Source organism: Pituophis catenifer, unplaced genomic scaffold, assembly GCF_029215685.1.
Source record: "Pituophis catenifer annectens isolate HBS135680 unplaced genomic scaffold, rPitCat1.0.hap2 SCAF_6, whole genome shotgun sequence".
NCBI lineage: Eukaryota > Metazoa > Chordata > Lepidosauria > Squamata > Colubridae > Pituophis > Pituophis catenifer.
The window spans coordinates 99,539,391-99,565,654 of record NW_027256886.1 but is presented as its reverse complement, the minus strand read 5'-3'; the positions used below and the strand labels follow the sequence as shown (position 1 = coordinate 99,565,654).

Here is a 26,264-nt window from a genome sequence, read left to right as displayed (position 1 = left end):
CCACCAAATCTAATTGGTTGCCCTCTGATGGCCTGTCTTGTCTTAATATTTGAAGCAGAGTCCTTCTGAACCTCATCATCATTTCCATCTCAATGTATAATAAGATTTATAATATTATACTATTTATATGCAGGTGAGAATAGCTGCAAATATAAACAACAAATGACATTTAAGATATGCAGAACATGTTCGTCAATATTCAAAGGAAATTTTTCTTTTTTAGTTTATGAAACTGAATATTGTATGTTGTTTTAAAAGGTAAATCTCTAGACCTTGGGAACATTATTCAGAAAATTAAATCGGAACTGATTATACAACTTTTCATCTCCTTTTTCAAGCATATAGAAAGAGTTGGAAAAACAAAGGCAAAGCTACTATATATTATTACCCTTTTGAATCTAATTTCCTAATCAAAGTTAAGCAGCTTAAGCAGAATGCTTGGGAAACCGAATGAAGATTTAAATCACTTTGTTCTATCTGCTGCTAATATTTCCTCTTGACTTACAAATGCAAGTTTAAGTTGCTTGTTGAACTTGCAAAGAAGCCAAGCACTGTTTTGATTTCATTCTTTGGTCTTGCTTAAATAGAGGGAGGGAGAACATGGTTTAATTGTTTCTGTAAAAGGAATAATTACATGGAGCAGATCCTCCTTTAAAACAGTTAAATGTGCACTATTCAGAATATTTATCCAGATTAATCTCCAAATTCCTCAGAATATTTGCATATACATTAAACATTTGGCCAATATTTGGCTTTATATCTGAACATCTGGCATGTCCCATTTGTGTGCTTTCTGATACATATTTGGAATGTAATTATAACATTTATTTCCATATCTTAGGGACGTGGTGGCTCAGTGGTTAAGATGTTGAGCTTGTTTATCAGAAGGTCGGCAGTTCAGCGGTTCGAATCCCTAGTGCCGCGTAATGGAATGAGCTCCCGTTACTTGTCCCAGCTTCTGCCAACCTAGCAGTTCGAAAGCATGTAAAAAATGCAAGTAGAAAAATAGGGACCACCTTTGGTGGGAAGATAACAGCACATCTCATGATTTATGTTGATTGCCTTTATTTAGTGTCCTATTACAATTTATGTTGTTTGCTTGTTTAGTATCCTATGACTATCACTGTATCTTATGATTTATGATGATTGTATTTTATGATTATGATCACTATTTATCCCTCATTGCTTGTATGTACACTGAGAGCTTTTGCACCAGAGACAAATTCTTTGTGTGTCCAATCACACTTGACCAATAAAGAATTCTAAAATAAATAAATAAAAATGTTTTCTTGGCAACAATATGGAAGTGATTCACAGCGAGATCTACTCTTCCTTGTTGGTACCACTGGCAAATGCCCTCCTGCAATCGATAATTTTTTATTGCAACTAATGGCACGGGTGGAAGCAGCCAAAGAAAAAAGCATCTCAATTATGCACCGCCATACTGAACATTGTCACTTTGACTGGACACAGCTGTGTGAGCTTGCCAAAATGCTACTGCAGGGTGGATATCACATGCACACGTGTTGGAAGATTGGAAATGTTGTGATAGGGATGAAGGATATGAACTAATCTACCATGGTGTGTCCAACCACAACGCTGTGGTTATCGTAGTAGGTGCTGATCTGCCATGTTACCAAGGTCCAGCACACCATAACTACCTCATATTAACTATCATTGATCCTGCTGCCTATTGATTATCCATTTTTGGCTTATGATCCCATAACTGGATGTGACAAAGATGAGAAAGAACAACTTTGAATGAAACTACAAGATTGTGTAGTTACATGTCCCCAACAAGACTTGCTTCTTTTCTGCAGCAACCTAAAAACAGTCATGACAGACATGTCCTGGAGGGCTACAATTGTCATAGTAATAATGGGTATAGTTCATGAAATGATGGTGGATACCAAGTCCAGGAATTTTCCAAAACCAATGACCTCATCGTCATCACCAACATAAACCTATGTCAGCCAAGCTACATATGCCGGCAGCAACCACAACAGCCAGATTGATTTTGTCCTCATGTGACGATGTGACTTCCCCACTTTCATGGATATAAAGATGGTTCCATCCACTCGACTCGGCCAGCAAGATAAGATGCTCATTGCCGATATAAACTTCAGCAAACACGCAAACAGGAGCCACGGCAAAAGGAGCTGGAGAAAATCAAGCTACAAGATCACAAGGAACACAAACACAAAAATGTGTTTGGGCTGTTTTCAGGAAGTTGAGTCATGGCAAATGGATTTTTTTAGCTTTAAACATTTTACTGCTTATCCAAGTAGCTTCTTCAGGCTGTCCCGAAGGTGCTTTTCCAAGAGGCAATTGGACTTTCTTTGAAGACCTTTTGCTTCAGAGAAAAATCCAGAAAGTCCAGTTGCCTCTTGGAAAAGCACCTTTGGGACAACCAGGACCTGGATGGCTGAGAATCTCCATGAACTTCTTCAGTCTGGTTAGGGGGATCTCATACATGTTCTCCAGGTAATTTCATTTCTCACCTAATCTGCTCCTTAGGTGACTGGGCAGAGAGTCATTAAGAGTAGTTGCTCCTAAATCCTTCTCTCAGGTGGGTCATAAAAAAGAAAAGAAGTCCAGTTGCCTCAACTTCCAGACAACAACTGAGAATCTTCATTGTAATTTGGGCTATTTTGTTTTCTTAGGAAGATTCAGTGATTTTTCAAAGAACCCAAATGGCAATTTAGGGGGGGTAATCAAGTAGAACAATCAGTTTTATAGAACTAAACAACTCATCGCAGCCCATAGTAGAGTTCTGCTTTTAAAAAAAATCAGCATAAATAAATATGGGTGGACAGTATGAAGCTTCTTTAGTCCAAGTCAGCATTCTTGAAGGTTTGCTTAACACAACTCTTCTCCTTTCCTGAGATAATTCTTGTAACAACCACATCTTTCAGCCGGTGCTGCACGCTTGTCTGACATAATACAAATAATAGTGCAAAGCAGCAGCTAATAGTGGAATGTTAAGCCTGCTATCTGAGATATTTCAGCTTGTCTCAAGGTGTTAAATGAGAACGGTTCTTAAAATATGTCACTTGAAGTTATTTCAGATCTCACTTAACTTCATATTAGCTATATTGGCGCAATTGTTCTGTGCATCGTTAGTTCCTACCTTTGACATAAACACAAACTAACAGCCAAATCTCTTCCAGTAAAATCTCTATTAAACCCTTTTATTTTTTTGCTGATTCTTGACACTTGCATTGTTTTCCATTTCAGACCTTTAAAAAATATTTGCTTTGGAAATCATGCATAGGTTTCAAGTAGTTAACAGGCAATGTGCTAGTTCACATGGGCCACAATTCATGACATATGAATCTATGATGTTGGTTTAAAGAGCCTAAATAAGCCAGAAAGATTAATTGGCTGAATACCCCAGAGTTTGGTGTTGGCTTAAAAAAATTTGATTTGTTTGATTATACTCAACCACTATCTTGGCCTTGAATGAGATAAGAGTAAAATTTCTTACAGTTTAGAGAGTTTGGTGGCTTTGGGAAGTCTATATGTCCATGTGAACTTCTCATTCAGATCTTTGCTTATTAAACTATAAACCCTGGTTAACATAGCTTAGCATTTTATAAGTGCAGGGCCTTGATTAGCTCATCTTCCATAACTTCCATGGTCATATGGAGGGAAGTAAGCAGTGGGGTGCCACAAGGTTCTGTCTTAGGCCCAGGACTCTTCAATATCTTCATAAACGACTTAGATGAGGGAATAGAAGGGGAACTCTCCAAATTTGCAGATGATACTAAGGTGGCAGGAATAGCTAACAGCCTAGAAGATAAGCTGAAGATCCAGATGGGTCTTGACAGACTTGAACACTGGGCCCTATCTAACAAAATGAAATTCAATTCAGAGAAAAGTAAAGTCTTATACTTAGGTAAGAAAAACCAAAAACACATATATAAACTGGGGGAAACCAGGCTTAATAGCAGTGACTGTGAAAGGAATCTTGGAGTCTTAGTGGACAATCAGCTAAATATGAGCTAACAGTGTGCAGCGGTAGCTAAAAAGCCAACACAATCCTAAATTGCATTAACAGAGGATACAATCAAAATCAAGTGAGGTACTAATACCACTCTATAAAGCCCTAGTAAGACCACACCTAGAGTACTGCATCCAGTTTTGGTCACCACACTATAAAAGGTAGGTAAATTGAGGACCCAGTTTGTGGGAGCAATAAGCCGACTTTGTATAAATATACAAAAGTATGAAGGCTATTGCTTAACGCACTGTAAGCCGCCCTGAGTCTCCGGAGAAGGGCGGCATATAAATCAATTTTTTTTAAAAAGAAAAAGATGTGGAGACTCTAGAAAAAGTGCAAAAAAGAGCAACCAGGATGATGAGGGGACTGGAGACTAAAACATATGAAGAATAGTTACAGGAACTGGGCATGGCTAGTCTAGTGACGAGAAAGACCAGGGGAGACATGATAGCAGTCTTCCAATATTTGAGGGGCTGCCACAGAGAGGAGGAGGGGATCAAGCTATTTTCCAAAGCACCTGAAGGCCAGACAAGGAATAATGGACGGAAACCTGGAAAGGAGGAGAAATTTCCTGACAGTGAGAACAATCAACCAATGGAACAGAAGTTGCCTTCAGAAGTTGTGGGAGCTTCATCACTTGAGACTTTCAAGAAGAGATTGGACTGCCATTGGTCAGAAATGGTGTCGGGTCTCCTGTTTGGGCAGGGGGTCAGACTAGATGACCTACAAGGTCCCTTCCAACTCTGTGAATCTGTAATCTGTAATATCTTCCCTAATAAAGAAAAGATTGGACAGCCATTGGTTCAATGTGCTTATAGCACCATGTGCTATAAGGATTCCTGCCTTGGTCAGGGTAAAGACGAGAAGACCTCCAAGTCCCTTCCAGCTTTATGATTCTATGAACTTCTTGCCATATTTTTTAATTAAATACAACTCAACTTCACTATGGTGCAGCACTAACCATAGTTGCAAGAACCTAATCCAGGACTATGTTAGCAACAATAGAATTATGTTTGCGCCAACTGATAACCAATATTTAACTATGTCCACCATTTAAAAAATCCCCATGTGAACAGACTAGAAGTTTGAGGGGAAACTGAAGGGTAAAAGCCTTGAAAATACAGCAAATAAAAGGCAATTCATAGTTGATATTTATCCTTGCTGGCAGTTAGTCAATAGAATCCATACTTTTATTAATAATATAAGCTGTGTCAAGTACTTGCTAATAGATCATATTTACTGACCAAATACACAATAACATTATTCATTTTTATTTAATCATTTCCTACCCATACAGCACCACCTACCTGCATTTCTCTCTTTGATGAAAACGGTTGAAAGGATCTGTGTGAATTTACTCCTCTTTTCAAAGAAGCTGAAAACTACTAGACATCAACTTTTAAAATACCTGTATAGCTTTAAAAACATTTAAAATTCCATTAGAGACTCCTCTTACAATCATTTATTTGCATTGGAAAAAATGGTTGGTATTCTATAATAAGGATAATTTTATTATCCTTTCTTTAAACTCCTGTCAGATCTGTATGGGTAGCACAGATCAATGTACGACCACAATTGAGCTCAAAATTTCTGTTGTTAAGCAAGAAGTTGTTAAGTGAATTTCTCTCTATTTTACAACCTTTCTTGCCTTCATTTGTTAAGTGGACCACTGCAGTTGTTAAGTGAGTAACACGATTGTTAAGCAAATCTGGCTTTCCATTGAGTTTGCTTGTCACAAGGTCACAAAAGGAGATCACATGTGTCAGGGTTCCAAGTAACACCCCCCTCCCCCACAATGGAATCAAACTCCAAGGATTGAATCTCCTCAAAGCTAACTTTTATTAGGGATGTCATATTGGCACATCTGTGAAAACCCAAATCTGAGAGCTTCTGGGTTTTCCACACCCAAAAGAAAGTTCAAGGCCTTACCCCTCATCCACATGTCCACCACACATCCAATCAGGTACCCTCCGGAACAAAAGATACCTCCTCCTCCTTCTCACCACAGCCGCAGGGCCCCATCCATGGCCTTGATTTTCTATAAATAATTTTATTTTGACTATGTATCTTCTTCACTCCGTACAATCCCCCCTCCCAATTCCCCACAGTAGGATTTGTGGCAGGCCTGAAGTCTGAAGGCACAAAGGTAGAAAGATGGCTTCCAGGTCTGACAACATCATCCCTAGGACTCGGCAACCGTCATAAATATGAGCCAGTTGCCAAGCGTCCAAACTTTGATCACGTGACCAGGGGGATGCTACAATGGTTGTAACTGTGAAAAATGTCGTAAGTCACTTTTTTCAATGCTGTTGTAACTTTGAACTGTCACTAAATGAACTGTTGTAAGTCTAGAACTACCGGTATTTCTTCACCCAAATATATAATTATGGCATAAGTTATGTTTATTATTCACAGATCTTTTTAATTGCAAGTTTCTATCACAAATATTCCCTTGTCTCTGACATACTAGCTTTATTCAGGTGTTCAGAACACCATAATGTTTCATGACCTATTTAAGCTAGGTGAAACCTGCTAGAAATCTCCGCCTAAACTTCTGAATATTCAGTTGCAAACCAGGTGGTCTGACCCATGAATGGTCTTCGAGGGTTGACAGGAGTGTCTCCAGTGGTAAAAAAAAAAAAAAGACTTCTCTTGAAATTCCTGTCAACTGTATATCCACTGAAGATCTATTCCAGATCCTGCCAATCCTATCTCTGAGGACACCTCCCTCTGCATCTGAGATCTCAACGTGTCCGATAATTATGGGTTTGAAAATTACCTGAGATTCACATTCATCCATTTGATGAGTTTGGTCAGGTTGAATTCTTGTCTATTTGAACCATCAATTTGATCCAGTAACAAGCTTCCACAAAAGTCCTTCTCATTGCCAATTCAATTCAGAAACACTGAACTGGATCCCAGACATCAATTCCAGTTGGGCTTGGAAGGGTAGAAACTTCTGGATTCAATTGCTTTTATACTGAAAATTCAATTTAAAGGTGGATTTGAGCAAATCACCTTGGAATGAATCTAGCAAGAAAAGCTTGTTACAATCTTAGTGTGTATCACTCTCAGCTGGGCCATCAACCTGACTCCCACAACTGTCCTTAAGAGAAATGTCGGCAGAAACTGAGATCCTTTGGAGGCAAAATACTCTTTGAAGGCCATTCATCTCTACAGTTTTAAAGCACATCCTAAAATGCCCTTCATATTCATTATTCCAAGTGCTGTATCATTTCTGAAATCCTTCTTTTGATGGGCTCCATCAAATTTTCCCCAATCTGTTGATCCTCTATAAATTCACAGACTCAAGGAAATCTGTCTGCTTCCTTCTCAGTCCACCTTGTCCGGTGGAAGGAGGCCATGATTTTCAGTTAGTTGACCTTCTGAGAGTCTATCCTACTTTGTACATCTATACTGACCTACAAATATTCCAAGCATTTTGGGATTCAAATCCTAACAACTAAAATTCTTTTTGACATAAATCAACTAAAGGTAAAGGTTTCCCCTGTCCAGTTGCGCCCGACTCTAGGGAGAAGTGCTCATCTCTGTTTCTTAACCGGGGAAGCCAGCATTGTCTGAAGACATTTCTGTGGTCACATGACTAGCATGACTATACACTGAGGGGCATGGAACGCTGTTACTTTCCCACCAAAGTGGTACCTATCTATCTACTCACATTTGCATGCTTTTGAACTGCTCGGTGGGTAGGAGCTGGGACAAATAATGGGACCCCACTCCATTGTGCAGACTCAGGTCTCAAACCCAGGCTGTCAGCTTCTTTAACCGCTGAGCCATTGTGCCGCCGCCACCCCCACCCCCCAATAAAACAACCAGAGAGATCAATTCAGCTGAAATCAGTTTGGTCATTTAGCTTTTTAGATCAGAATGAGACCTTGCTGATAAAAAAAAACTCTACTGGCATTCCAATTCATCTCCTTTGTATGGTCCATTCTGGGGGTCCTGTTCCCTAAGATCCCTGGCCTTAGAAATTGATTGACAGACTTCAATTATACCTACACACAAAGGAATTCTACCACTACGGGGATTGCTTTCTCTTTTGTTTGTTTTACCACACAAAAGAGCCTTGATAGTACAGAGCCTTGATAGTACAGTGGTCTAAGCACCCTGTTATTAACACAGCTGCCTGCAATTACTGCTGGTTCGAATCTCTCCAAGGCTCAAGGTTGACTCAGCCTTCCATTCTTTCTAAGGTAGATGAAATGAGGACCCAGTTTGTGGGGGCAATAAGCTGACTTTGTATAAATATACAAAAGGATGAAGGCTGTTGCTTAACGCATTGTAAGCCGCCCTGAGTCTCCAGAGAAGGGCGGTATATAAATCAAATTAAAAAAAAAAAAATACTCTCACACACACACCATTGCTCAGAAACAGCCACCTGATTGCTAGCAGAAGAATTTCCCTATTCATCTAGAAAGTTTTAAGATAGCTTCAGCAAGTTATTGTCATAAATCTACAAACTGGGTTGATTGAGAGTAATTACTTTAATAAGGGTGTCATAAGAAGAAAAAGTAAATAGGGGAAGCAGTGAGTGATCCGTGAAGCGTATGTGATTGAAAGGAAAAAGAAAAGCAACTCAGTACGCAGACAGTGACTATTCTAAGATTGATGGATTTGAGGACTGGCAAATATTTTTGGAGTGCTACTGAATGTAAACGGGGAGTGTTTGTCGGCTCAGAAGCCCTGTTTTACTCCAAATATTTAAACACCGCTCTAGAATTCAGAAGTGTGTTTTGAAATGACTTGTCATAGGAAGTTGGGCCATAAATTAAGAAAAATTCACATCGCCTAACACAGTGTATTTGTCAGAATTCCGAGTAATGCACCTATTGAAAGCATAACTCCTAGGCAGGTAGATTCCTCAAAGGATATGTTTATTGGATACATCATATTGGCACAGCCAATGAAAACCAACTCTGACAGTTTTCACCTAATTAAAAGAATCAAACTCCCCCCTCCCAGGTGTCACCGGTCACATTGTCCAATAAAGATGGAAGGCAGGCTCTTCTCCACTTTCAATGGCCACCTGTTTCAATGACCTTGGTTCCCACAAGAAAGCGTTTTGTTTTGACTGGAGCCTGGCTATCTACTTCCCTCCCTCCCTTCCCCCTTTCTGGCTTCGTGGCAACTATGAGGTAGCACAAGATGGCTTCAGCCAGTTTCGCTTCAGAGTTGGCAGTATTCTTAGTCTTGTTAACTTTTAAGAGGTGTAGACTGGGAGTTTGAAGTCTACACCTCTTAAAGTTCACAAAGCTGAGAATGCACTGATCTAACAGATACAGGCCAATTGAAGAGAAAGGAATATAGTTTGAGAAAACTTGACTTAGGCAGAATGAGTAAATCAATCATTCAAATCAGTGGTGAGTTCCTCCCAGTTTGGCCCGGTTCGGCCAAGCCGGTGCAGTGATGATATGACATCACCGAGCCGGTTCTCTTTGTTCGGGAACTGCCCCCCCTGTTATTCTTACCTTTTATTTGGCCCTGCCCCCAATCTATTCGCTGCCTCCCGAGTCCCAGCTGATCGGCTAGAAGGAAAAAAACTGTTTAAACTCTTGCCACGGGGCTTCAAAGGGCTACCCTACAGCTGATCAGTGTTAAAAGGCATTGTGGTGGTAGACCAGAGCGCTCAGAAAATAAATGGGTAGACTGGTGCCTCCAAGAACAAATGAGTAGACCGGTACAGCTCTGCAAGCAGTTAAAAGCCTGGTAGACCAGTACCTCTGCTAAATCCTAAATAATTGTCACATGACCATCAAGCCACGCCCACAAAATAAGCCATGCCCACAGAACCGGTAGTAAAAAATTTTTAGAACCCACCCCTGATTCAAATACCCTAAGCAAGTATCTATTACCAATCACTCAGAGTCCCTTAAGTGAGATGGGCATGGGAGAAATTTAATAAACAAACAAATTGATAAACAAATGAATAAAATTAGGGCCACACTCTGCAATGGCTATTAATAGCCATACTACGTTTGTTTCAGGGACAGAGCCAATCAACAGCATGTCATCTGTCTATCTTTGACTTTTAGCATCCAAATTTAGACAGATTCATTTTCCCTTTTATGCAAGAGGATGAAAGCAATTCAGTGCAAACACAGTGATAAATACGGCAACTGAGATCTAGCTCATTGCCCGCTGAAGCAACCAAACCAAACAGCCTCAGGTAGGGAATTTCCAAAGAGGTTATTGAAGATTTATTGCCAAATCACTCGACTGGTATAGGCCAAGATGAATCTGGGCACTGGGCTTAATTCGGACTTAAAGCAAGCCATTTTTGAGGTCATTTAGTCAACAGCCCAAAGGACATTCGTCCCTTTTGAGTTACTTACTTCTGAGGTTCCTGGGAGGCTGCTGTGAAATTAGTCACCAAATTCAAAATCATAAATTGAGAGCCTTGTAAAGGCTCACAACTATAGAATCCATGCATTAAAAAACAGGCCTGGGCATTATAGTTGAATACTATTAAATAACGGCAGAACGCAATCACTTCAAAGGAAGAACTCAAAAAAAAAAATCCTAACTGGGCATAACTTTGCCAACTTTCAGATGAGAAAAGAAATCTAATAAAATATAACATGGGCAGAAAAATAAATATTACTGAGATTGGATGGAGCCAGTAATCTGAAGAAGCTGATGTGACTATTCTTTTCATTCTAGATTTACTGTATTTCGGTTACATTCAGAAATTTAAGCATAAACCCATTTATGAATAAAACTTATACATATGTGAAAGTTGCTGTAACAATAAACAAAGCATTTTGTATAACAACCCCTGAACATCTAATAACTCACAGACTAAAACTTGTGATTTTTCTGAATCCAAATTCTCCCCAAATGATAAAATAATAAGCATCCCTTTGGCATAGGAAACCCCCATTTGGTAATACGAAATGTTAATTAGATGTTATATCCTTGGTCAGCATTCTTGCATGCAAACCTTCCTTCTACAGGACAGCATGCACCACCGATGGTCCCGACCCATAAGTCCCTCAATCCTAAATGCAATGATGTTCTCAAACATTAATTCAATTACGCAGTAGTTTGGCAAACTTTTATTGAACATCTGAGGGCCCTTTATCAATATTCTTTTTTTTCCACCTCCACATATAAAGGGAAGTAAAAAAAAAAAATCACCTAGTAATAAAATACTGAAAACAACTTCCACCTCTAATGCGTACCTTCTAATCAGCTTCTATTTTCCAATAACAAATTATCTTGAGTTTGGGGGAAATCAGTTTAATGAGAATCACCATTCCCATCCTCATTATTCATTGATAGGGGGTGTTCACAGGTACCATCAGTAATCTTTACCGACCAATTGTCACGAGCTTTAGACATGAAATCTAATCCAATTTCCTTCTTGCTGTTTTTTTAAAAGTAATATTTTAAACCAGGTATATTTATTGTGCTTGTTTTAATCTGGGCATGGGTGTGCATCTGAATGTTGCCATGATTTAAAAAACACAACAATGATCAACCTTTTATATAAATAAAAAAAATGTCTTACCTGCAGTGCTTGTGAGATCCTGTTAGGGTTTCAATGACAAAGCATTCGCCATCATGAAGACAGTATGCAAGATCCTTATCCTTGCATGGCTTAAAGTGCTCAGATTGTTCAATGGAATAGGTTGTTGTATCTAGAGAAGGAAAAAACAGAATGGAGGAAAAACACATTTTAATATAATAGATATTATTCCCACAGACCATCAACTTTTACTTTAAAAAGACTCAGCTAGGAGGGTTGAGCAGAGATGGAAATTACACCATTTGTCACTCTAGACTTCAAAATAATTTCTGTATTTGGAGATGCCAGCCAGTTGCAAATCCATCTGGTGGTGAAGCTATCTATCCTACTTTTTTTCTAGCTTACCAAGAAGTAGGCTGTGGTCTACTTTGTCAAATGCCTTCCTGAAGTCTAAGAATATTATGTCCACTGTATTTCGCTGGTCTACTAATTTAGTCACTATGTTAGAGAATGAAATAAGATTGGTTTGGCATGAGTTGTATTGCTATTAGGGATATACCCTCAGATCTATGGAAAGAAATAGGAGATTCTAATTTTCTCTTATCATAGTTCCTAGTATTGGTTCTATGATGTTTCTTGAAGCATTGTAGAACATAGAACAATAGAGTTGGAAGGGACATTGGAGGTCTTCTAGTCCAACCCCTAGCTTAAGCAAGAGACCCAGACAAATGGCTATCAAGGCTCTTCTTAAGAACCTCCAGTGATGGAGCACCCATACCTTTCGAAGGCAAGCCGTTCCACTGGTTAATTGTTCTCACTGATTATTGTTCTCATTATGTACTTAAGAAACAGAGAGATGGTTAGGTTAACATCAGTCACTGGTTCTGAAAGAATGATGGGGAAGTGAAACATGAGAAGCTTGCATCTCTACTCTCATCAGTTTGAATCTCTCTGAAGTTTCACATTGAATAAGATGCTGGGGACCAGACTGGCCCTTTCACCTTTAATGCATGAGCTATTAAAATCACCATTTCCTCATTTTCATCTCTGTCAATCAGAATGTGAATTTTCCATCTAGAATCATGAACTATAAGACAACTTGCAAGGGTTTCCTATTATTGGAAGGAATTTTATTGGATGTCAGCTGTATAATAATTAACTCTGGGCTGATTTCTAAGGCATCAGAGATGTCATCTTTTGAAATTCAGTAGGGATTGATGCCAAATCTTAGAGACATGCTTAAAATGAGTCATCAAGACTCTAACTGATTCCATCTCATCTTCACCTATTACTTTTATACTGTATTTATAGTTTCCATCTGGCTGACAACTATCATGAATTTCATTATTTCCTGGTTGGAGAGACCCTTCTTTTCTCTGTCAAGCATTTCTGAATCATGACTTCTTCCATATTCCCCAAATTGCAAGTAATTATTTCCATTAAAACATTAATATTCTGAGTTTCTCCTTGCTTCCATTCTCACCAACAAAAATGCATTAGGTTTGAAGATATTAGGATAGTATACAAATATTATTGGATAAAAGATATATAGATATATAGATATTAGGATAAAAAGTATATAGATATATAGGATAAAAAATATATAGCTATAGGATAATACAGATAGATAGATAGATAGATAGATAGATAGATAGATAGATAGATAGATAGATATGGTAGGTAAGTAGGTAGGTAGGTAGGTATGGATGGAGATAGATAGATAGATAGATAGATAGATAGATAGATAGATAGATAGATAGATAGATAGATAATTAGGATGAAAGTATTTCTTAAGGTAGCCCAAATAAACCTGTACTTCTCACACACAAATCATAAATGTTGCAGCTTTCTGCTGCTTAGCAATAAATATCATGTTACCTTACCTCCACAATATTCTCATCTTGAATAGCAAAAACATATGTAATCCAATATTGTAACCCACAAAGAAATAGAACCATAGGTGTGGAAGGAAAATAATGGTGGAATGAAAACAAAGGAAGCCACCCAGTTGTTGCCATCAAGGCCTAACAGTCCAGAATCCAAGTCAAATGCTCAAGCTTTTTTATTTCCATTTATATTTAAAAAAAAATCAACAAAACCCAAGCCTATTTGCACCCTCTACGTCTTGTCTTTCTGGCTCAGTTTCTCACACGCATTCCAGCATGTCCAAAATAGTTTGCCCTAATTAGATTCTAGGACATTTGCAAGTATATCAGAGGTATTGTGTAACACTACACAAAGCAAGAATTTTGGGTTCATCTTTCACTTTCATAATTGGAATAGGATGGAAATAAAAGAAATTATTTTCTTTGAACTTTCTTATTCTAGTTTTTACAGCCTCAGTAAAACAGTTTCGTTGTACATCTCAGTGAGAGCTAGGCCTGATCATCATTCTCTGTTAAATCAATGTTATTCTGTAGGTGGAGATAGCCTTTAATTATCCTTTATCCAATCACCACGGAGCCAAATGTTGATACATTACATTCTAATTTTTAAGCAGATCTTTCATACCACCGCATAGATAACATACAGTACAATGATTGGTCCCATTTGATTCAATTACATTTCCTCCAACCATTTTCTTTTTATAGATATACTCTACCAATAAAAGAGAATATTGCAGTTCAGGGTTGAAATGTGGGGTCGCTGGTGCTCTCTGAGCTTGGTGTTTTTCTTGCAGACATTTTATTATCAAACTATGATGATGTTGCCTAGTTTGGTAATGAAAACGTCTGCAAGAAAAACACCAAGCTCAGAGAGCACCAAGGACCCCACAGGTATTCTATGATATTGCTAGAGAAAGGGAGAGGATGGAAACCCAGCTCCTGGCTATAAGAAATCATTCCAAATTTTGGAAGCACCACTATTTTGTGAGATGAGCAGGGATTGCAAAAGTCTCTACAACTCCTTCAAATACAATGCAGTGAAGTCAACTTGACATCCACTGGAGATCAGCAAAAGATTAAGCATTAAAGTACAATAAAAATTATTTATTAAAAAAGTGAAATTGCCAGCACCTTATTCTAAACTGGGCTTCATAAAGTGGAAAAGGACAGAGGAACAAATGAACCTGAGACACATTGAGACTGTCTTCCTTTATTCTTTTATGAGTCCATAGAACCAGCTTTTCACTATTAGTGGCAATGAATGTGGCTTCTTCTGGCGATGGATGGATAGATATCATTTCTTTTCTCTGTGAAACGTCCTCAGAGCAGATTTGAGCTAATCAACTAAATAAAACTAGGAACAAAAAGTAGGATGACTGGGTAGTTCATAAGTAATACTCACACCTTCAGTTACTTGGTGGGGGGGAGGAAACCCCAACCATTGTGGCATCTTCCGAGTGGTGCATAAAACTGGTAGGCAAACGTCTTAGCTTGAAACGTATTTATGTGTTAGTGTTAACCTTATAGTGTGTGGTGTTGTTCCTATAGTCCTAGGAAGCCTAGGAAGAAAATGTGAATGAATCAATAGAGTGAATACAAGTAATCCTCAACTGATGACCACAACTGACAGTTGTTAATCGAATCATGCCCCATTTTGCGACTACCGCAGTTGCTTAGTTAGTAACACGGTTGTTAGCATGGCTTCCCCATTGGCTTTGTTTGTCAGAAGGTCGCCAAAGGGGATCACATGACCCCAGGACACTGCAACAGTCATAAGTACATGCCAGTTGCCAAGCATCTGAATTTTGATCACATGGAGATGCTGCAACAGTTGTAAGTGTGAAAAATGGTCATGAGTCACTTTTTTCAGTGCCGTTGTAACTTAAGTCACTCACTAAATGAACTGTTGTAAGTCAAGGACTACCTGTGTCATGTTAAAAATTGACAGTTGACTGTCTTCTTTGAGTTAGCTATAGGCATGGGGGGGACGGACAGATACTCAATTCTACCGAAGCCGTAGTCTCTAAGGGGGACTCTCTCTCTCTCTTCTACCTTTTCCACATCTATTTGTGTGGTGTAGGTACATTAGGTCTGGTAGTAGGTCTGGTAAGAGGTCTGCCTTCTGAAGTCAGGATGTGTTCTGCCTCAGCTCCGGATTCCCAAGGATTGTGACACACACCAACGGTCCTTATCAAAGTTATAACATACCAAGAATAAACAAAGTCCGGCAAAGGTTGGCAACCAGCCCAGAAAACAAGATATGATAAGACACTCACTCTCCAAAATGCTCTGTAATAATTACATGTTGTTTCCAGCAAGTAATTTCTTGTGTGGTTGCCATCCTGCTTTGGATATTCCAGTTTTTTAAAATGAATATCCCACTTCTACCACTACTTTCTCATGGGTCCTTTTAACTAGACCCTATTTAGCGGGCTCCAAAAAACAAAAGAGCCAACAACACCACGTCCCTAGACACACACACACACACACACACACACACACACACACACACACACACACACAGTCTTCATAGCTATTACTCACTCCTCATCACTACTCCACTCTTTCCCACTGCTATTCCAAGGACTCCCTGTGAGTATAGAGAAAAATCCTCCTTCTAGTTGCTTAACCTCCACACACAGCTCTCTCTCTCCTTCAGAACCGCTTTTATAGAGAGCTTAAAGAGATAGGATGACAGGAGCAAAAATGCCATCTTCTGAGCAACCTCTTCTCTCACCCTTCCATAGAAAGGACTTATGACAAGCAAAACTTTAGGTATTTATAGACGGACGTTGCTGCATTGGGTGGCTAAACATCTATCAATGTTTCATGTTTCTTCCTCCAAAAGTCTTTGTTTTAAAATAATTGATATTCAGCTTTTCTTTTGTGCAATAATTAGCTCATCTGGCTAATAGTCTTCCAGGGCCCATCTCGATGCAGAAAATGAGAAGGAGGTGATTGGCCGCTATGGAATGGAATGGAATAGAATAGAATAGAATAGAATAGAATAGAATAGAATAGAATAGAATAGAATAGAATAGAATAGGTCCTTGGAAGTCTTCTAGTCCAGCCTCCTGCAGCCTCAAGCAGGAGGCCCTAGGTAATTTCAGACAAGTGACTGTCCAGTCTCTTCTTAAAAGCCTCCAGTGATGGAGCAGCCACAACTTCTGGTGGCAATCTGGTTCCACTGGTTGATTGTCCTCACTATCAGGAAATTAATCCTTAGTTCTAGGTTGCTTCTCTCCTTGGTTAGTTTCCATCCATGGCTTCTCGTCCTGCCTTCAGGGGCTTTGGAGAATAAGTTGACCCCCTTTTCTTTGTGGCAATCCCTGAGATATTGGAGATTACCAATATCTGATAATGTCACCCCTAGTCTCCCATTTCTGTCTGGTGCCTTAACCACCAGACCAAACTGGCTCTAACTGACTTCAGATATCAACAGGAATCCAAGCTACAATTGTCGCCCTCAAATTCCTTTTTCCTCTGCTTGGGGTGCAAATGTGATTCACACCTACTGTACTAACACTTTAAAATATTAAAACACAATATGAGAACTGATCCCTGAGACTAAATGACTGATATGTCTCCATTATTCAGCCCATAAATCTTAATCTTGGTTCTCAGTCCTTCCCTTCAATATGAAACAAGCATTAAAGGCGGAAATTGTGCTAACACAAACAGAGGGTGCTTAATGCCACTAGGGGAAAAAAAAAAAAAGCCCAGGTCTGAAAATATAGCTAGGTAATAACACTTCACATGTTATAGCTGTGTGTGACATTTACCACTAGAGATGCAAACATATCTGCTTATCGCTGAATACAAATGATCCCATTTCTAGCATCAGCAAAATGTGAACAATTTCCTCTTGTATTTATTTGTCCATCTCTATGCAAATTTCTTAATGAAGTTCAGAATGGCCCAAATCCATAGAAGGGAACGGAAGAAGCTTCACATTAGAACCAAAAAGGCACATTGATCTCTCCAATACAACTTTACTCTGTCCTTGTATCTCAGGTAATCCTCCACTTATGGCCATACCTGAGGTTTCTGTTGCTAAGTGAGACAGTTGTTAAGTGAGCTTTGCCCCATTTTTACGGCCTTTCTTGTCACCGTTGTGAAGTGAGTCACTGCAGTTGTTAAGTTAGTCATACGGTTGTAAAACGAATCTGGCTTCCCTGTGGCCTTTCCTGGCCAGAAGCTTCCAAAGGGCCCGTTTTTAGGATTGCAACCATCATAAATATGTGCCAGCTGCCAAGCATCCTAATTTTGATCATGTGACTGCAGGGATGCTGCAACGGTCATAAGGATGAAAAAGTCACACTAGGAGCTTAGAAGTCATTTGTTTTTCCAGTGCTGTTGTAACTTGGAACGGTCACTAAACAAATGGTTGTAAGTTGAGGTTGTCCTGTAACCTCTTTGTGGCCACTTGGGTTGATTAAACCAACTCAAGGTCAGGGCTGCCTCTGTTCCTTTCCTAGGAAAGAAAACTCCTGGGCTCCATAGATTTAGAGAGAAGTACTTTTACTAGGAACAACAGGCTGGCTGACACTCACTTTTAGGACAATGGAATGACACTATAATTAAGCAATTGAAATATAAATTCCTAACATATGTATGTGATTGTCACCTCAGTCAATTCTATAAGAACTTTAATTTTTCTCCAAAAAGACCAAAACCAGAAATACAGAAATACAAGAAGAAACTCAACTGAAATATGACTTTGCCTAGTTTCATCTACAGTCTTTGGAAAATTCTTCTATAGTTTCCTCACATAGGGTTCATGTGGGGCTTGGATGTCACCTTACACGTAACTTGTACTTCGCACCTCTGAAATGTATGAAAAATACACATTCAGGGCAGGGGTGGGTCCTACTTACCTTTACTACCAGTTCGGAACGGGATCACGCACACGCGCTTGCTTTGCTCACACATGCGCCTTGCCTCACAGATGACGACATCCGGGGCGGTGGGCGGGGCCTACCACCAGTTTTACTACTGGTTCTTGTGAACCGGTCCGAACCGGGGGCAACCCACCACTGATTCAGGGCTACAAGTACCCTTTCTCCCTTTTTTTTTTTTCATCCTGCATCATGACCGACAAAGGACAAAATCCGGAATATTGAAGGAAGTTCATTTTTACCATGTTCTTGAAAAATATTTAAATATTTCCTTCTTTCACAATTTATTGGCAGAAGGCATTGCAAATGTCAACTCTTTTTGTGTGATTCTTTCAGAAAAGTGCATTTAGCAACTTCCATTTTTGTTTTCAACCTATTTTTGGTTAAAATGATTAAAATTGTTTTTTGTTTTTTTTAGCACTAATGTGTAATCTTCTATTTAGCTGTTAGCTGCTGCTTTAGCAATACGGATTGGTTTTAAAATATTATTAAAGATACTTTGAAAGCTGTCTGGGGAAATCTTTATTTTGACAAGCTGTATATAAGGCTTTCAGTAAATGAAGGAACATATTCTGGGAAAGTCATTTTATTGTAGCATTGTTCTTATTGATATTCTGCATTTCCTCATAGATCCTCTTACCTCCCATAATTTAATCCATTATTCTGCATAATTTCATCTCAAATATATCTTTCCATGATTTCCAAGTAGTCAACATAGAAAGGAAACATACCTAAACCTTTCTAAATATCTTTCTTATGTATTTCTTCAGCCAATACTGTATATATAGCCATCCATCTCACAAGCAATTCTGGGCGACATACAACAGAGCTAAAAACAGTTAATAAATACATTTATTATTTATTATCAGTGTTTATGTTAGTATAAAAACCTTCCTATAACTAGATGTCTTTAAAGATTGTTAGCCCCAACCCGTCCGTTGGGACCGAAGAAGCATCTTGGATGAGAAGCAAAACATTAAAAAAAAATCCTAGAAAGTCTAGTTGCCTTTTGGAAAAAGCTCCTTTGGGACTTCCTGTAGCTGCAAAGATTTCTTAATTTTGTTTCACCTCTCAAAGGAAATAGCAAGTTGGCTTTGCAATTAGGGGACAACTTAAGAACAATTATATCTGTACCATGTGTACCAATCCAACTGGAATGGAAGAGATGCTTTCTTTCTTCTTAATTGGTTGGCCAAGTGGTGCTGAATATGAATTTTATTGCCTGTCCCTTCTCTCTTTCCAAAGTTTTGCAGACCTGCCACTTTAAAATTCATGGCGAAAACACAGGGAATACACCTTGAAGTTCTGCCTTTCAAAAAAAGAAGGAAGTAAATATTTTATAACCCATGAGCATTAATATTGCCTTTGAGTGGTGAGACTGGATGGCTGCCATGTTTCTTTATCAATATTAATGTTCTTGATATTTTACTATGGTATTTTACTATGAGTTACCTTGGTTTAATTATTCTTCTTACGGACACTCTCCCTCCCACTTCTGTTCCATACATCACCAGCTATCTTCTCAGCCATGAGCCGTGCCTATAGCTCCCTTCATTGAGCATTATGTTTAAACCTAATTGACTTAGGTTTAAGGTCCCAGAAACATGTTTCCTGGATCCTGTGATACACACGTGGAACAGGACCAAGGAGGTACTACATGGCATAGGAAGGAGCAACAGCAATGGGATAGATTCTAGTGAGAATAGATAACGCCTACCCATGAAATATTGTAAGACGGTATTAGGTCATGAAGCTCAAATATAAGGGAAAGTTCACTCAGTTCACTCTGTGAACTCTGTCACTCAGGGGATGACGGAGGAGGAAATGGTTAAATAGTGTCATTGACACAAAGGTCATGAATTTGGAGAAATTACAGGAGACAGGGGAGCCTGGCATGCTGTGGTCCATGGAGTTGTGAAAAATCAGACATGACCCAGCGAGTGAACAACAACATTAGGTCAAGAGCAATATAGACTACACTGTTGTCTCTATGACTTCTCCCTAGGGTTTGGTATTTTTCTAAAGCTCTGGAGTTAAAAGAAATATAAAAGTTGAATAATCTGTTTGGTCATGACAACCAGCAGCACGATCCCTCTGGGATCATCATCACTGAAACAGTGAAGTTCTCAAAATGCAACACAATACATCAGATATCTACAGCAATTGTACTTTTTTATGTCCTAGACAGAGCATCTATTTCTACAACATCTGCTCAAAGTTAAAATACTAGCAAAGGACATTAGCAGATAGGAACATGAACCAATAAAAATTGGCCATCATTGTTTTTCTTATCCAATGCCACCACTTATCAAATCTCCTTCTTTATCAATAACTCTTGGAAAAACAGCTATTTCCTCCCTAACAACTGCTTTAAATAACATCTCAAGAATATCTTGAAGCTGAAGATACTTCCTGGATGACAAAGAAGAATCAATTTTTCCGCTTAGCAGGCGGAAAAATATGGGAGAAAAGGACCGTACTAGTTTAAATCTAGTTAAAATATATACCTTTCACGCTTTGCTACTTTTTCCCTCCAAGTTAAAGGCAATGAAAGATTGTAGGAACTCTGGAGAGAGAAAAAAAATCACAGAGATAAACAATTAAGATGTAGAAGTCAAATCAGTTGGCAGCTTCTCTTCTAAATGGCAACTTAGGCTAGATGGGGAGACGTGCAGGAAGTATATATTTCAATACGTTGTCAGAGACTGCAAAGCACCTCACTATAAACGAGCCTGGGAGATTCCTATGACACTGTCCATGATTCTGCATTTATACCCAGAGGGTGTTAAAGATACCTGACCAAAATTTGTATCGTTCTTGCTGCTTTGATCTTCCCCAACTGTGTTGGCCTTGATACAAATACAGTCAAAAGGACAGGGGGGAGTGACAGGGGGGAGTGACAGGGGGGAGTGAGGATAATTACAGGTACTGGTAGTCCTCAATTTACAACTTCATTTAGTGAATGTTCAAGGTTACAATGTCACTGGAAAAAGAGGCTTGGCAACTGGTTCGTATTTATGACGGTTGCAATGCCCTGGGGTCACATGATCAATTGCCTTTTCTGACCTTCACTTATTCACTTATCAATCATGTGACTAACCTAAAAAATGCAGGGATTCACTTAACAACAGTGGCAAGAAAGGTCATAAAAAGGGGTGAAATTCATTTAACAACTGTCTTGCTTAGCAATGCTTAGCAACATTTTGGGCTCAACTGTCATCACAAGTCAAGGATCACCTAAATACGTTTTAGGTTTTTTATGATTTTAAAGTTTACGTCTTTACTTTTCTGCTTCCCAAATATGGGAAAGTGAGCGTGCAAAGCAGACATTGTAACATACCTGAAGAATATATAAGTCATCAAATACCATGAGGATTAGAGGGGAAAATAGACATAGCATGCACAGGAATCATTTGGAACAGCTTATTCCCTCTCTAGAATAATTACAGACAGCTTTATCAGGAAATAAGCCATGCCGATTTGAGAGGAACATACTCCTAAATAAATGTTGATATATTTTCCACCCTTATCATGTTTTTACTTGTCATTCAAAGATACCTGGGCATGCAATCGAATTCCAGAGCAGTGCTAAACTGGGAAAAAAATTGCTAAAAATAAAACCTCGTTGTATTTTCCTCTTACTCTAGAAAGACAAGAGAAGTAGGTCAGGATGTAGGGCTTCGTGGAATGAAAGATAGAGATAAATAACGTAATTCCAACTCTCAGCTGGTTCCCTCATCCTGGGGAGAATGTCAAAAGAATTATTATTCACTGGAGCATCTATCATTCTGACATCCTAATAATATGGGAATATGGAACCAAGCAGCATTATTGTCAAAAATACCTTCATATAGGGATATTAATGCATCGTTCATTTTACGCTTTTTTAAAAAAAAAAAAGAAAAAGAAAAAAAGAAAACAGTTATTTTGACTCCTTTTATCTTTTTGCTGGCTGTTTGGCTCTTTTATGTCTGAATCCCAAAAGGAAAAGAAGAATAGCAAAGACATTTCTACAGCATTACTTTAAAAGAGGGCCAGCTCAGGGGTGAAATCCAGCAGATTCTGACAAGTTCTGGAGAACCAGTAGCGGAAATTTTGAGTAGTTCAGAGAACCAGCAAATACCACCTCTGGCTGGCCCCAGAGTGGGGAGGGAATGGGGATTTTGCAATATCCTTCCCCTGCCATGCCCACCAAGCCCACCACACCCACCAGGCCACACCCACAGAACCGGTAGTAAAAAAAATGGATTTCACCACTGGGCCAGCTTACTGGCAGGACAGCCTCTCCCTGCTCATTGTAATAGGTTAGATAAGGCGGGTCTGCTCCAGATGCCCTCTCTTAAACGCTGCCTCCTTGATGAGACCTCAGAGGGATGTCTTCTCTGTGTATCCCCCCCCAGCCCTTTGGGACAATCTCCCTTCGGAGATCTGGAGGTCTTTCCCCAAGCACTGAGCTAGGATGGGGGTTGAATTGGAGGTGGTTTGGCCTGGTGTCTGGAGGTGGGGGAGAGATTTCACCCAGCAGCAGGAATGGAGAGGAAGAAGGGGACAGCAGTAGCCTTTAGCATTGAGGGGAGAGTGCCACACAGAAATGGGAGCACGTAGGAATGCCACCCCCTCCTCCCTCTCTGTTCCCACTGCTGGGCAATCCCGTGTGAAGAAGGGGGCTAGCAGAGAGGGGAGAATGTGAGGTTGCTGCTTCTGGGGCAAGGGGACCCCTCGCTCACCCGGCTTCTCTTCCTCTCGCAGCCAGCTTTCCCAGTCTAGCTTGACGCAGGCTTGCTCCCCAGGCCCCCATCCATTTCCCCCCCCCAACAGCCAGACAAAGCTACACAAAAAATCAGCCCTCACCAGCGCCCAGCTTCACTTACAGAGGGCTTGGAAAGGGCAAGGTAAATGCACTGCCATCTGCATCAAGCTAGACTGGGGAGGGAGAAGGTGAACGAGCACCAAGGAGACCGCGGAGGAGGGAAGCTGGGCAAAAGGGGTGAGCGAGGGGCATCCACAGCATGCTGGGCCTGGCAGACATTCTAGGCCTGCCTAAAGCAGGAAAGGAAAGAGGGAGAGAGAGAAAGTGATCCAATCTAACCTCCCTCCCTCCCTCTCTCTCTCTCTCTCTCTCTCTCTCTCTGTGTGTGTGTGTGTGTGTGTGATAGAGAGAAAGAGAGAGAGAGAGAGAGAGAGATCTGATCCAATCTCGAAGAGTTATATCAGGGCTAACGGCGGTATGCTCCCTCCCTCCCTCCCTCTCTCTCTCTCTCTCTCTCTCTCTCTCTCTCTCTCTGTCACACACACACACACACACACACACACACGGGATCTTTCTTTCCTCCCACTCCCCTCCCCACCCACTGGAGACCCCTGGATTCCCTCCCCAACCCTGCCTGTCTCATATAGACACCACCCAAATGAGTGGCCACACCCACTCAGTCACATGACACTCCTCAGCCACGGCCACCCGGTCATTAGGAAGAACTTGTTAAATTATTTGAACACCGCCACTGATAGTAAAATCATATTATTCAGGTTAAATTGTCATGTTGCCACTTTGCGATAAATACCATATTTTTCGGAGTATAAGACACTCTGGCGTATAAGACACACATTAGCTTTTGGGGAGGAAAACTATAAAAAAGAATTCTGCCTCTGCCTACCAGCATCCATCAGTATTCATCTGGCTAGCATCCTTGCAGCAAACAGCAAAAAGCCTGGTCAGCTTCAGCACGTTATCGCAGCCTGATTTAGCAGGAACAGCTGATTGGTGATTAAATCGGCCTCTCGGAATACCGCCAATCAGCTGTTCCTCGCTGCGGGGGTCACCAGAGCCCATCACCGCCTCTGCACATCGCATTTTTGGCTTTCGCATGCGCCATTTTAGACCCATTCTGGGCTATGGGGATCACCACAACACATTGCCGCTGAACGCTGCCTCCGTGCGTCGTGTTTTTGGCTTGTTCAAGATGGCAGGGATTGGCGGCGGCAATCCATGCTTCCTGGAACCGGCCAAAAATGAGATGCACGGAGGCCAAAAACGGGCCATGCAGAGGCCGAAAATGCAACACGTGGAGGCTGAAAATGGCTAAAGGTTGGGGGCTGGCAGGTGGGCGGGGCTTCAGCAACATTTGGTGTATAAGGTGCACCACAATTTTCACCCACTTTTAGGGGGGGGGAGATGCATCTTACACTCTGAAAAGTATGGTAAGTATGGTAACTATTCCATTCTATTTTTGGATTTAAGAGAGATGATATTTGAGATTCTGGTAACCAATACCTCAAAATAGGATTATGTTATACTTGGTTCATTTAAATCAGCCAAAATAGAATGAAATTATGGCTCCCATAATATATATTGCCTCGATTAAAACACACACACACACACACACAAACAGAAAATATCTGTTTCAAATTCACATAGCTAGAAAATCTAGAGCTGGAATAAAACTATATGATGTACAATAACATTTAAAACAAACAAATAAGCCTGAACCAAAAAAAACCCCACCCACCATATTTTACCTGCTAAAAGAGCCCATTGAACCATCTCATTCTGCTGTGTAAATTTAGCCAAAAAAAGAGAGGGATGGGAGGAATTATTGCATTATTTTAAAAAGATCTGAATTCTATGGATACTTTCAATGGATACGCTCATTTCTAGATGGATTTCTCAAGAAAAAAGAACAACTTTTTTTCCCTCCTGCCTAGGGAAAAAGGAAACGACGAAGCTCAGAGACCACTTTGGCAGATGCAATATACATTCCTGATGATATATCAACACCCTTCAAAATAAATATTCTTCACAGATTGCTCAGTTGTAGGTTCTCCTTCCACCAGAAGGATTAAAATCAGCTCCCAGCATTTCTGCTTACATATCTTTATTGCTCAATTCTGCCTCTGTTTGCTAGGGAAATAATTCCCTAAACTTTCAACATTCTGAACAACAGCTAATAATTCAAGAGCCTTTCTTTTCTTAGCTTGGTCCTTGCTTTTTGTTTTCATTCTGGCTCGGGTTTCATTTATGTTTAATCACTGTAAGGTAGGTGGTTTCTTCTTACGTTACTTTTATTTATTTACTTATTTGTATCCTACCTTTGTGATTTTTACAAATAATTCACATAGCGAACATATCCAACACACTTTCCTTCTCCCATTTTCCCTAGAACCACAACCCTGTGAGATGGATTGGGCTAAGAGAGAGGGACTGGCCCAAAGTCACTCAGCCGACTTTCAGGTCCAGAATAGCAACAGCAATGGCACTTAGACTTATATCCCACTTCACAGGGCTTTCCGGCCCTCTCTAATCGGTTCACACAGTCAGCCTCTTGCCCCCAACAGCCTGGGTCCTCATTTTACTGACCTCAGAAGGATGGAAGAACCTTGAGCCCGGTGAGAATAGAACTGCTGGCAGTCGGCAGAGTCAGTTTGCAATACTGAATTCTAACCATGGCTCTTGATAGAACTCACTATCTCCTGGTAATTGGCCTGAGGTCACTCAGTTGTCTTTTGTGCCTAAGGTGGGACTAGAACTCACCATCTCCTACTATTCCCCCAATGTCACCCAGCAGACTGTCATGCCTAAGGCAGGACTAGAACTCACTGTCTCCTGCTGATTGGCCCAATGTCACCCAGTTGGCTTTTTGCCTAAGGCAGGACTGGAACTCACTCCTAGTGATTGGCCCAAGTCACCCAACAGACTTTCATGCCTAAAGCAGGACTAGAACTTACCATCTCCTACTATTGGCCAAATATCACCCAGCCGACTTTCATGCTTAAAGTGGGACTAGAACTCACTGTCTCCTGGTGGTTGGTTCAAAGTCACCAGCACTTTCACAGCTAAAGCAGGATTAGAAGTCACCACCCCTTCACTTCTAGCCTGATGTCTTAGCCACGAGACCAATCTGGCTCTCAGTGATTATCATTATTACCAGCAAGTGAACTATTTTCTTTCTAAAACCAATATATTGTAAAAAATACATTTGGGTGGAGACCTG

General features: G+C 40.1%; 1 protein-coding gene across 3 annotated transcripts in view; it reads right to left on the bottom strand.

The window, feature by feature from the left end:
- NRG3 (neuregulin 3) overlaps positions 1 to 26,264 on the bottom strand; it is a 601,472-nt gene that overhangs the window by 352,107 nt on the left and 223,101 nt on the right. For all 3 annotated transcript variants that reach the window (XM_070945188.1, XM_070945189.1, XM_070945187.1), the window contains exon 2: positions 11,535 to 11,664. In XM_070945188.1, the coding sequence (XP_070801289.1) occupies positions 11,535 to 11,664 (130 nt within the window). The remainder of the gene's footprint in view (positions 1 to 11,534; positions 11,665 to 26,264) is intronic.